Source organism: Ovis aries, chromosome 9, assembly GCF_016772045.2.
Source record: "Ovis aries strain OAR_USU_Benz2616 breed Rambouillet chromosome 9, ARS-UI_Ramb_v3.0, whole genome shotgun sequence".
Taxonomy (NCBI): Eukaryota; Metazoa; Chordata; class Mammalia; order Artiodactyla; family Bovidae; genus Ovis; species Ovis aries.
Window position 1 is genome coordinate 44,265,439 of NC_056062.1, and position 12,818 is coordinate 44,278,256.

General features: G+C 40.4%; 1 protein-coding gene across 42 annotated transcripts in view; it reads left to right on the top strand.

The window, feature by feature from the left end:
• The window catches only part of CSPP1 (centrosome and spindle pole associated protein 1), a 113,797-nt gene that overhangs the window by 99,194 nt on the left and 1,785 nt on the right, over positions 1 to 12,818 (top strand). For all 42 annotated transcript variants that reach the window (XM_060393731.1, XM_060393742.1, XM_060393751.1 and 39 more), the window contains 5 exons: positions 2,054 to 2,185; positions 4,026 to 4,072; positions 6,625 to 6,688; positions 8,801 to 8,910; positions 10,298 to 10,436. In XM_060393731.1, coding sequence (XP_060249714.1) covers positions 2,054 to 2,185; positions 4,026 to 4,072; positions 6,625 to 6,688; positions 8,801 to 8,910; positions 10,298 to 10,436 — 492 coding nt within the window. The remainder of the gene's footprint in view (positions 1 to 2,053; positions 2,186 to 4,025; positions 4,073 to 6,624; positions 6,689 to 8,800; positions 8,911 to 10,297; positions 10,437 to 12,818) is intronic.

Here is a 12,818-nt window from a genome sequence, read left to right on the forward strand (position 1 = left end):
AATAGAATGTATTTTTGTATTTTCATGTTTTAAAAGTTTCTTAGTTTTAATTTCTAATGTGATATGTGGGACAGTGGTGAATGAAAGCTCTTTGGGGGTCTTTAACTTTTAAGAAGGTAAGGAGGTCTTGAAAACAAAAAGATTTAAACCATAAAATTGAGGCATTCATTTCCCTCTTACCACAACTAGTCCTCATCGTCATATGACTTAGTTGTTAATGTCTCTTGTTTTTACAGAAAGGAAACAGTCTGGAAGTGGGGAAGTAAGGTGAAGCCAAGTCCATGTGTCCAGAGCCTCTTCTGTTAACTTTGCTCTTAATCATTTTCTCTTAGATATTCAGCATGTTCCCATTTTCCACTGTTGTTATGGAATAAGGTCTGGCTGGCTGCTTGTTGCTTTAAAAAGTCAATAGTTATAAAGGTTGGTAGGAAGGAAAGTTGTTTTCAGTCAGAATGCTGACAGTCTAGGGAGACGGTAGACTCATTGTCCCCCTCAAAACCATCTCCGAAGATTCTGATGGACTGGAAGAAGGGAAGTAATCTCAGTTAATCAGTGAGATGGGGGTCAGAGTCTTCGCCCTCCCCCAATCCGTGCAGGCTTGTGGACTCCTGATCTCTCTTTAGATGCTGTCTGATTCACACGGTTTGTTTACGAGATTACTGAAGGGGAAGCTAGGGAAGAGATGTGGTCATCTGTTAATCACCTGTTCTTCATTTCTACTTTGATATATGGAAAGAGTCAACAAATTAGGCAGGGTATTGCATGATCAAAAGATTTGAAAGGTGTGCTAGGGCTTGAGGTAAGTAGAGCTTGGGGTGCCTAGTTTAAGATTAGTGACAAGACAAAGGGACTGCCTGCAGAGAATTCTTTCCTGCCAAAAGCTGCTTACCAACCCCCACTTGTCAGAACATCTTTCCATTTCTGTGGGATCACGTGTGAAGGTCCCTTGTCTGTAACTTCATGGTTTCACAGGATGCTATATTAGAGATGTTGACATGCTCTGTAGCATCTCTGCTGGCAGTCGTAGTTGCCTATTTATATGGGCAGAACAAGCTACAACTATTCTGATGCCCACAAAGATACTGATTAGTATGAGCAAAAGTGTTAATCCCATTCTCTTGAAATTCTCTTGGAATTGTCCTAGCCATAAATTCAGTACTGCTCAAGATGGAGCAGTTTATGTCGTGGTTGCAGTCCGGTCATCATGTACTTTCCGTCTGGTAAGAGTTAAGAGTATCTGTAGAACAACTCAGGAATTGCAGCAGACACAAATCTGGAACTTTGTTGTTCTAATCATTAGCTGCTTGAACCTGCTTTTTGGTGACTCATGGAGGCCCAGGAGATTTCAGCCTTTCTATAAACAAGGGGGTGGGGGGTGAGGCACAGGATTCTGCTTGATTCTACTATAGGTCAAAAGACTTTTTAAATGTGTGAATTATATCTTTATTCTCAAGATTTAAAAATTAAGGTTTAACGTTTTCATTCTGATCAGTGATATTCTTGAACTTGTGCTAGGTGAATTCTTAGACTGTCATTTCCTCCAGAAATGATGTCCCTCTTAAAGCTCCAGCCAGCCTGTATTTTTACATTGTTTTTGTTTTTTGGCATGATATTTACAAATATTAATTGGTCAGTAACATTATGTTTTCGTTTTTCCAGTATATTTGAGGGCCCAGCTGTGATTCAGTGTCTGGTGGCTGCCAGAGTCACAGCCATCTGACTGACTGACGGCTTGGATGCTCCTGCACATGGTTGCAGGCTCTGGGTAGCGTCTTGGGGAAGTGGGGAGTTGGGATGGAGTATGTGGCAATAAGGTGCTGCTTGTTCTGGGGCTCCCTTATAATGTTGAGTTTGTGAAAACGTATTTATTTAAAGAATATTAATTTCATGTTCATTAGTTGTATGATGATGTGCTTTGACGCTGATGTCTCATTATTTATATTGTTCTTTGATTTTGAATTTAGGTTATTCATATGTTATCTATAGTGAAGTTTTATAAAATCTCATTTGGAAACAAGATTTAACTTGGTTATACAACTTATTTTTGTACCAGATTCAGAAACACGAGCTGATCCAAAATCTGTGTACCCAGATGATCCAAAAGATAATGACACCTTGGAGATAGAACAGCAAGCCTTGCTAAGAGAGCAGCAGAAGAGACTGAATAAACTGAAAATGCAGGAAGGTGCTAACGACAAAAAATAATCATTGCTATTTCAGATCGTTTCAGTGGGTTGTTTTTCTGTCGGCTTTCTTTCTCCATCTCTAATATTGATTTCAGTCCAAGGCAGGCTGCCTCCACTGGCAGCCCCATGCTCACATGCCCCTTTGGTCTGTAGTCCCAGAAAAGAGTAAGTCCCAGAGAGGGCCATGATTGGCTGTCCATGCATGAGAGGAGTCCATCCATTCACTGTAGCCAGAAGGGTTGAGTACCTTGACGAGGCCAGGAGACATCTGCATCAGGGGAAAGAATGCCTGGCATACACACCAGTGTCCTGGGGGACATTTCTACCGTGTGTGTCTGTGGGTTTTGACAGAGCGTAAAATCTTTATAAATAAGCTCCATACTGGGCTATAAGTATATCTCTGTGTAATTAGCTAATCAGCAGATAACTTACTGAGTGCCTGCTATGAGCGCGGGTACTGCCCCATATCCAGGGAAAATGGGGATGAATGAAATATGCTGCTGCTCTCAAGGAATGTATACTCTATTGGAGAAGTTAGATGCTCAGTAACTGTAAGTGTGATGAATGTTGCAAAGGAGAAATTTAGGGTCCCTTGGGAGTGTGTGACGGGAGGTGGGGTGGGCACCCAGCGGTGGCGCTAGTGGCCTCAGAACAGTGATGGTCCAGCATGACCCTCGCAATATCACACCAGTTTTGCCTGCCTTCAGGCCATTGAGTGCAGCCATGGAAAATGAGTCATAAAAATACAACAGTTAAGTAACAAGAATAGAAGGAGACGGTCCTACCAGTTATTTTTAGGAAAATTAAAAACCCTACTTAGCAGGCTTGTCTGACCAGCAGAAACTGAGGAGCCTGTTTTGACCACATGAGAGGATCACAGGAGTAAGTTGTGTACCATGTCAGGCCCAGATCACAGGGCAAGACTTCATTGCAGGGGATAGGGCACGTCCTCCCTCCGTCTGTACAGAATTTTTAACAGTGGTCTTCTTAATCACCCTCTGACAGCAGAGTAACCCAAAGTCATGATAAAGAGTAGGCATATCATCAGGAGAGAGGAGAGAAGCAAGTATAGTCTTCAGTCGTTACACCCATTTTGGTGGAACTTTCCCTTAGGTGACCTAGCTGATGATCTGATCTGGTGTGATCTTGGCAACTCGGGGACTGCTTATAGGCTAATCTCAGTCTATGTGGATACAGGTCCATTTTGGCACTGAGGGTATACACCCCCTATGGCAACCACCCCAGTTTCTGCCAAACACTGTGATGACTGAATTCCGAAGAATATGATTTAACTCACAACAATAAAAAACATGGCTATAAAGGAATACAGGCTACCAGTAGTAGTGTATTTATTCCCAAAGGCAATAGCTAAAAGGCTAAAATGGGCTATTCAGAGGAACACATCGAACCCTGGTCAAATCAGAGAGGCCTTTGGGATAGCTGATCCAAAAACCTTCACCCCTGAAACCAGGTGCTTGGAGTTGAATTCATTTCCTTCAATTCCACATAAGGGAGTTGTTAACTCTTCTCAACAATTTTCTACAGAGATTGCAGAAATATGAGAGGAGATGGTTATGTTTCTATAGGCATCAGTTTTAAATTCACAGTGATTTTACTTTTTTTATTTATTAAATGTGAATGGAAGAATTGTATGCAGCTGGAATGAATTGGATGCTGGGTTTTATTTATTAATAAACAAGTAGTATCTTTAAAATATTCTGAAATGTGATCATTGAAAAGTAATTTCCAGTAAGTAATTAATTACGAAAGATGCTCTAAAATTTATTTGTAAAGTATTTTCTAACCTTTTATCTCGTTTTTACCCCTCATTGACTACAGTTGACTTGGATGCTGTCCCAAGCACTAAAGTACGAGATCACAGAATGGTAAGAAAACAGTTATAATTTTTCAAGCTAGTTTTTGAGTGATAGAAGATTTTAGGAACATGATAAGGGAGTATTCCAATTTTGAATTCTTCAGAAATACTGAGTTAAGAAAGAATTTAAATCTTGTCCCATCAATGTTATGGGTAGCTAAAGTCTAATATGTAGAGAAAGCATAGTGTAATGACCAAGAATAGGACTCTAGGGCTAGGCTGTTCAAGTTAGTATGTTAGCTGTGTGACTTTAGGCAAGGAATTTAATCTTTTATTTAATCTTTCTTTGCCTCAGTTTCCTAGTCTGTAAAATGGGATGATAGTACTTATCTCTGAGGGTGGCTATAAGATTAAAGTCAATTAATATCTGCAAGCACATAAGGATAGGCCTTAGCATGTAGTAATTTCTCCATAAAATTATTAACTGGATTAAAAAATGGCTCAAAGGCTGTTGTGAGGATTAAATGAGATAAAACATTAAAACCCTTGTGCAGCCTGCCCCATAATGAATGTGATCAGTTTTAGCGCAGTCAGTAGTGGTGGGAATAAGAGTCTGTAATACATGCAGTGGTGAGACCTGTAAAGGGCATAACTTATCCTGAGAAAGGGACATCTGAGCGAAGACTGAAGAGGGAGGGGACCAGCCATTCTTGTTCAGCAAATATTTGTGGAATACTTACTGTGGACCAGATAATATTGTACATGCCTGGGGGCACAGGAGTGAACAAAAATCTTTGCCCTCTGATGGATTACTCGCACTCAGTTGTGTCTGACTCTTTGCGACCCCATGGACTGTACTGTCCGTGGAATTCTCCAGGTCAGAATACTGGAATGAGTAGCTTTTTCTTTCTCCAGGGGATATTCCCAAGCCAGGGATTGAACCCAGGTCTCCTGCATTGCAGGCAGACTCTTTACTAGCTGAGCCACAAGGGAAGCCAGGGAACAAGGAGAAATTATAAAATATTTAGTGGGTAGGTCTAAGATGCCCACTAGACAGACAGTTGGGAGGTGGTGAATAGATGGCTAAGAGGAAAAGTTTGGGGAAAGATTGAGGTTGGAAATAAATTTAATCTTCCCCACACTAATAATACAGGTAATGTTATCTCCATTTTCAGATTTTAAAAATAAGGCTCAGCTATGCTGCTATTTGCTCAGTGTTACCAATTGGTGCTGGTTTTGAACTGATAGTGGTGGTAACAGTCTCACAGCAGCAAGTCTGTACCCATACTACCTGCAAGGTACTTGGTGTGCATTTGCTCTGAAGTTCACAACAAGGCCTGCCTACCCCCATTTTACTTGAGAGGAGACTCAGGCCATGATCACACAGCCAGTGAGCAGTAAAGTCCATGTCTGGACTCAGGCTGAACTCCAGAGCCCTTCCCTGTCCCACGTTACCTGAGATATATGGACATCTTTTCTGAACATGCTGTAGCTTTCTCTGTATATGGCAACCATATTTCTCAGTGAAAAGGCACTGAAATTTAACTACTGAGATTTTAGTTAAAACACCATGTTTTGCTGCATAGAAACTGAGCATGAGCCAACAGTTTAACATGGCCATTAGAAAAGAAAAGCTAATAGATTTGGGGCTCACCTTTCTAGAGACTGGATTATATGGAAACTCAAGGTGAGAGTGGGGAAGATTGTTGTGGAGAAGGTTGGGCTGAGGTGGTCACTCTTTCCAGTGTGGGAAGGACTGTGAAACAGAAGAGAGGCTGGACAGTGTATGCACAATGTTAAGGACAGCTGCTGGTTCAGACCATTTGGTAATTTGAGAAGCTATTATCACCATCACTGTCGTTCTTGAAGGCAGAAGTAGAATCTTTAGGTGTTAAAGGTAAAAGAATTCAGTTCACTATATGGAAGAACTCAGTGAAAGATAAGAACTTTCTGGTAACCAATACATGTCTCAGTGTGTGCACTTCCTTAGAGGCTAGTGGACAGCTCTTCACTGCAGTATTCTAGCACATCCTAGAAATCTGGTAGGGAAGTGCAGGGAAGGGTGTGGGGTGACTTTAGATTTCTTCCAGTGTGTAGGAGGACATTCTCTGTTGTAAACCCTAGATGTAAATTTCCTACCTCTAATTTGAGAGCTCATTACAAGCCCGACCCTAGCATTACTTTCCCTACTCTTACGTCCCTGTCTGTCTGTGCTGTGTCTGTGACACGCCATCCCACGGGGCTGTCGTTATCCGAGGGCATGCCTCTCCCCATGGGAGCATGACCCACTCCATAGCAGAAACTCCTGCTCCTCTTTCTACCTCCAGTTCCTCACATGCAGGAAATACTAAGTGCACTCGGCAGATTTATTGAGAGAATGAATAAATCTTGACAGTGATGTAAAGACTTTAGATGTTTAACTTGGTTCATTGCTTCACACTCTATTATATTTTTATCAGTCGTAATGTAACTCTTCAAAGGTCTTTTCCTGTGGTTTCTACCAGCTTCTCTCACTTTTGCTAGTTTTGGGGAGTGTGGAGACTTGTGCCTCTTTGTACAGATTTGTTGTTTTTCTACACAGGACTAATAAAAATAGTCATCAATATATGATGTTTCTTTTAGCCCAGAGAGGACACTGATGATTTCTTGAAAAACTCATTATTAGAATCTGATAGTGCTTTTATTGGTGAGTATGTTTATTTTACCAACCTATTTATTTAAATATTTAGCATTATTTATATTCAAGTGTTTTTCTCCATACCTAAAAAATCAGTATTTTACTCTGTTTGTGCTGTGCTTAATTGCTCAATTATGTCCCACTCTTGGGACCCCATGAACTGTAGCCTGCCAGGCTCCTCTGTCCATGAGATTCTCCAGGCAAGAATACTGGAGTGGGTTGCCATTTCCTTCTCCAGGGGATGTTCCTGACCCAGGAATCGAACCTAGGTCTCCTGCACTGCAGGCAGACTCTTTACAGCTGAGCTATGAGGGAAGCCCACTCTTTGTTTGGAACTCATTAAAATTAAACTTCAGTGCTCTGCAAATGGTAAGAAAATAAGACAAGCCAGAGACAGGGAGAAAATATTTGCAGAAGACATGTCTAATAAAGGACTCCTATCCCAAGTACACTAGGAACTCTTAAAACAGTTAGGAGAACAGCCCTGTTAAAAGATGGGCAAAAGATCCAGACACTTCACCACAGATAGGATGGCAAGTAAGCGTATGAAAAGGTGCCCCATGTACATCATTGTCATTAGGGAAACACAGGTCATGTGTCATCAGGGAAACTCAAATCAACATAAGACACCACCACATAGCTATAGAATGACCCAGATTTGGAACACGGACACTTCCAAATGCTGGCAGAATATGGAGCCATAGGAACGCTAACTCATCGCTGGTGGGAATGGAAATCAGTACCATCACTTTGGAAGACAGTTTGGTGGTTTCTTACAAAAGTAAACATACCCTTACCATATTACCCAGCATTCACACTCCTTGGTATTTACCCAAAGGAGTTGAGACTTATGTTCACACAGAAATCTGCACACAGTTGTTTTTAGCAGTTTATCCGTAATTGCTAATATCTGGAAGCAACCAAGTTGTCTCTGAGTAGATGAATGGATGGACATACAGTGATAGATTCGGACAATGCAGTAGTATTCGGTGCCAAAAAGCACTGAGCTACAGAGCCGGGAAGAGAAATGGAGGAGCCTTGAATGTTTGTAAGGGAAAGGAGTCAGTCTGAATAATCTTCATGTTGTATGGTTCTAACTATGACTTTCTGGAAAAGGTAAAACTATGGAGGCAGTTAAAAAAGGAAGTGGTTGCCACAAGGTTACAGCAGGGGCAGGAATGAATGGAGGCGCTATCCTGTATGATACTAGAATGGTGGATATGTTAAAAGCCATAGGATGTACAACCCCAGGAATGAACCCTAATTATGGACTGTCAGCAAAAATGATCTGTCAGTGTCAGTTCATTGGTTTTAACAAATGTGCCATTTTGTGGGGGCTGCTGATAGATGGGTAAGCTCTGAATATGTGGTGGCAGGGGGTTTAATAGGAATTCTCTGTCCCTCCACTCAGTTTTACTTATCTTAAAAACTTGTAAACAAAGCCTTTAAAAAAAAGAGCAAGTGAGTTACTGGTGGGGTATAATAAAGAAATCAGAAAACTTTATTTTTGGAGTTTTAGAAAATCCCATATCTCATTCAATAGAATACAGTTATTGCTGCTTAAAAAACTATACATTAAATTTCATAAATTTGACTATCAATTATATATTAAATGATAGTATTTTATCAATGTAACATTTCCTGAATGTGGTACTGAGACTGTGGCTGTACAGTCTGTGGCCCTTGTTCTTAGATGGCCTCTGCTAAAGCATTTAGGGACGAAGTATCATGATGTCTTCAGCTTACTATTTTTTGTTCTGCAAAAAATAAATAAGCCCCCACAAAATATTACATTGTAGAATTCCATATGGAATCTTAGGAACAGTACATCTCCAGACTGAAGGCAGATCAGTGTTCACAGGGGCTTGGCAGGTAGAAGTGGGGAAGAGTGATTTTGTCAGTGAGCACAAGTGAGCTTTTTAATTTTTAAGGTGATCAAAATGTTCTAAAACTAGAGTATAGTGATCGTGCAGTTCCTTAAAAATCACTGTATGTTTATTGTGGGCAAATTTTATCATATATAAATAATATCTTAATAAAACTATTAAAAGACAGTCTTGGATTAGCTCTGAATGGAGATGTGAAAGGTGGACATTCACAGCTTCCCCCCGTGTTCTCTAGGTGCGCATGGCGAGACGTACCCTGCCATTGAGGATGGGGGCTTCCTGCTGCTGTCTCCGCTGCCCTCCGCCAGAGAGCGCAGGAGGAACAAACTGAAAGGACTGGACTTCGTATGTATGAAGTGTCCTTTTGTTTTTTCAAGTTTAGGAAGGAAAGGTCTGGGCTGACTCATGGATAAACTGGTGTGGTCCAGTAAAGAAAGAGAACATGCTCTCGATTAGGCTGGACATGGGTCTGAACAGAGGCTCTGCCACCAAATGCTGGATGACCGTGAGCAGGTTACTGGGACACAAAGGCCCTCTGAGTCATAACATATAATTGATTCCTTATTATTGCCAAGTGATATTTCATTTCATAATAATATTTCATTTCATTGTGATTTTTTTTCTCCAGTTGTTTGATAGACATTTGGGTTGTTCCCACTTTTTCTCTGTTATCAGTACAGCAGCTTTTAACATTAGCAGATGTTCTGTTTTCTTTTCCTGTAACATCTTGAGGAACTACCAGACTGTTTCCCAAAGTGGCTGCTCCACTTTACATTCCCACCCACAGTCTGTGAAGGTTCCAGTTTCTCTACACCCTGGTCAACATTTGTTAGTGAGTGTAAAGTATTATTTAATTGTGGATTTGATTTTGTATTTTTCTGACAAAATGATACTGAGCATCCTTTCTTGTGCTTCTTAGCTGTTTGGAGATCTTCTCTGGAGATAGGTCTGTTCAAATCTTTGGCCTGTTTTCTGATCGGGTCACCTTTTCATTGTTGAGTTCTAAGCTCTTCATAGATTCTGGATACAAGTCCTATATTAGATGTATGACTTAATAGATATTTTCTTGATGGTGTCCATTGAAGCACAGAAGCTTTTGATCTTGACAGAGGTACAGCTTACCAATCTTATTTTTGCTCGTGCTTTTGCTGTCATACCTAAGAAACCATTGCTTAACCCATGATCGTGAAAGCTATTTCTGTGTTTTCTTCTAAGAGTTTTAGCTCTTAAATTTAGGTCAGTGAATCTACTTTGAGCTAATTTTTGCAAACGTAAGGGTCCAAATTCGTTATTTACATGTAGATATTGTTATTCTGCTACCATTTGTTGAAAAAAATCCTAGTGAATTTTATTGGTTTTTCTGCCCCTAGGTATAAGGGCTTAGCTGGACTCTCTATTTCTGTTCCACTCATCTATGTCTACCCTTAGGCCAGGACCACTCTGTCTTGATTAGTATAGCTGGACTGATTCTTAGCCCCTGATGTTTCAGTTTTTCCTTTTGTGTTTTGTAATTCCCCACCTTTATCCACTCTGGTAGCATTTATGTTATCACCAAATGCTTTACCTTCATCTGAGCCTGCAAGGATAAACACAAGTTAGAATATAAATGCTACAGATTTAATTTTGTTCATCACTATACATTTATCAAGGTTAAGAACATGTTTTGATTCACTTATTTTGAACATATTTTATGTTAATGATTATTTCTGAAGTTCTGTTTTCTTAATTACAGGATAACAGTCACCCTGATGTGCCACCAGATGGTGTCTCTTTAAAATCTGTATCCAGTATAAATATTGATCAGCTTAGAATGAGAAATGAAGAACGAATGCGAAGACTGAATGAACTTCAGAATAAACATATTACTACAGGTAAAAGGCCACGTATAATAGCCAACAGCAGATTCGGTGAAAACTCAAACCTGCTTCATGGAAGTTTTCACTGATGGCTGAGAGAGGAAATGAGGTCTGAAATCCTTTGAGTTGTAGAGCCTAAGGATTAATTTTGCAGCAGATTGTTTCTACCAGAGTGAGTACCCCTTTTCAAGTAGACTCTGAACAGATAGGGTTTTTTTGTATTAAACATATCAAGACTTTGCTTTCAGCAGGGAAAATGTTGATTTGTACTGGCATCTCGCTTCCCTACTGAAGAAGTTGTTCCATTGCTCAGTTGTGTCTGACTCTTTGCGACCCCGTGGACTGCAGCACGCCAGGTTTCCCTGTCCATCACTAACTCCCGGAGCTTGCTCAAACTCATGTCCATCGATTCAGTGATGCCATCCAACCATCTCATCCTCTGTCGTCCCCTTCTCCTCCTGCCTTCAATCTTTCCCAACATCAGGGTCTTTTCCAAGGAGTCACTTCTTCGCATCAGGTGGCCAAAGTACAGGAGCTTCAGCTTCAGTCCTTCCAGTGAATATTCAGAACTGATTTCCTTTAGGATGGACTGGCTGGATCTCCTTGCCATCCAAGGGACACTCAAGAGTCTTCTCCAACACCACAGTTCAAAAGCATCAATTCTTCGGTGCTCAACTTTCTTTGTAGTCCAACTCTCACATCCATACACGACTACTGGAAAAACCATAGCTTTGATTAGATGGACTTTTGTTGGCAAATAATGTCTCTGCTTTTTAATATGCTGTCTTGGTTGGTCATAGCTTTCCTTCCAAGGAGCAAGCATGTTTAAATTCATGGCTGCAGTTACCATCTGCAGTGATTTTGGAGCCCAAGAAAATAGTCTGTCACTGTTTCCACTGTTTCCCCACCTGTTTGCCATGAAATGATGGGACTGGATGCCATGATCTTCGTTTTTTGATTGTATTTTAAGCCAGCTTTTTCACTCTCCTCTTTTACTTTCATCAAGTGGCTCTTTAGTTCCCCTTTGCTTTCTGCCATAAGGGTGGTGTCATCTGTGTATCTGAAGTTAGTGACATTTCTCCTGGCAATCTTGATTCCAGCTTGTGCTTCATCCAGTCTGACATTTTGCATGATGTACTCTGCATGTGTTAAATAAGCAGGGTGATAATATACAGCCTTGATGTACTCCTTTCCCTATTTGGAACCAGTCTGTTGTTCATGTCCGGTTCTAACTGTTGCTTCTTGACCTGCATACAGATTTCTCAGGAGGCAGGAAAGGTGGTCTGGTATTCCCATCTCGAAGAATTTTCCATGGTTTGTTGTGATCTACACAGTCAAAGGCTTTGGCATAATCAATAAAGCAGTAGTAGATGTTTTTCTGGAATTCTCTTGCTTTTTCTGTGATCCAGCAGATGTTGGCAATTTGATCTTTGGTTCCTCTGCCTTTTCTAAATCCAGCTTGAACTAAGTTCACAGTTCATGTACTGTTGAAGCCTGACTTGGAGAATTTTGAGCATTACTTTACTGGCGTGTGAGATGAGTGCAGTTGTGCAGTAGTTTGAACATTGTTTGGCACTGACCTTCTTTGGGATTGGAATGAAAACTGACCTTTTCCAGTCCTGTGGCCACTGCTGAGTTTTCCAAACTTGCTGGCATATTGAGTGCAGCACTTTCACAGCATCATCTTTTAGGATCTGAAATCCCTCAACTGGAATTCCATCACCTCCACTAGCTTTGTTTGTAGTGATGCTTCCTAAGGCCCACTTGACTTCACATTCCAGGATGTCTGGACTGAAGTGACAGATTATCAGAAGTCAACTTTAAAACCTTGTTCTTTATATAACACATCTTTTATAAATTTGTAGCGGTACAAAGAAATTTTTTTTAACCTTTTTACTTGGCTTTCTGTATGTGGATAAAGCAAAAAAGCTTCAGGATAGTGTTTCCTTTTTAAATGTCAAAATATAGACTTCTTTTTTTTTCATGCAAGGCATTGCCATATCTCACATCTTTGGTGAACAGCGGGTTAAAAGCTTGCTCACTGAGCACAGGCAGGCAGGACACTTCCTTAGGCAACTGTTGAGCTCCTCTGCCAGCTCTTGGCCACCTTCTTTATGGCACTGCTATCAGTCATGAGGATAAGAGGATGATACTATAGTAATAAGCCCTATTATTAGCTATAGCAAATAGCAGAGTGGCCTATTTGAACAATTCACCTTATTCTGTTAAGACTACATTACAATAATTTCTAAATAGTAACTATTTTTTTAAAGATTTTTGAAAGATTTAGATTCAGCCTTTAATGTTGCATTAATTTAAAACTGTAGCATTAATTTAAAACTGTACTCATACCATCTTTATCAAGATATCATGTGTTCTGATTGTAGGAATTTCTTA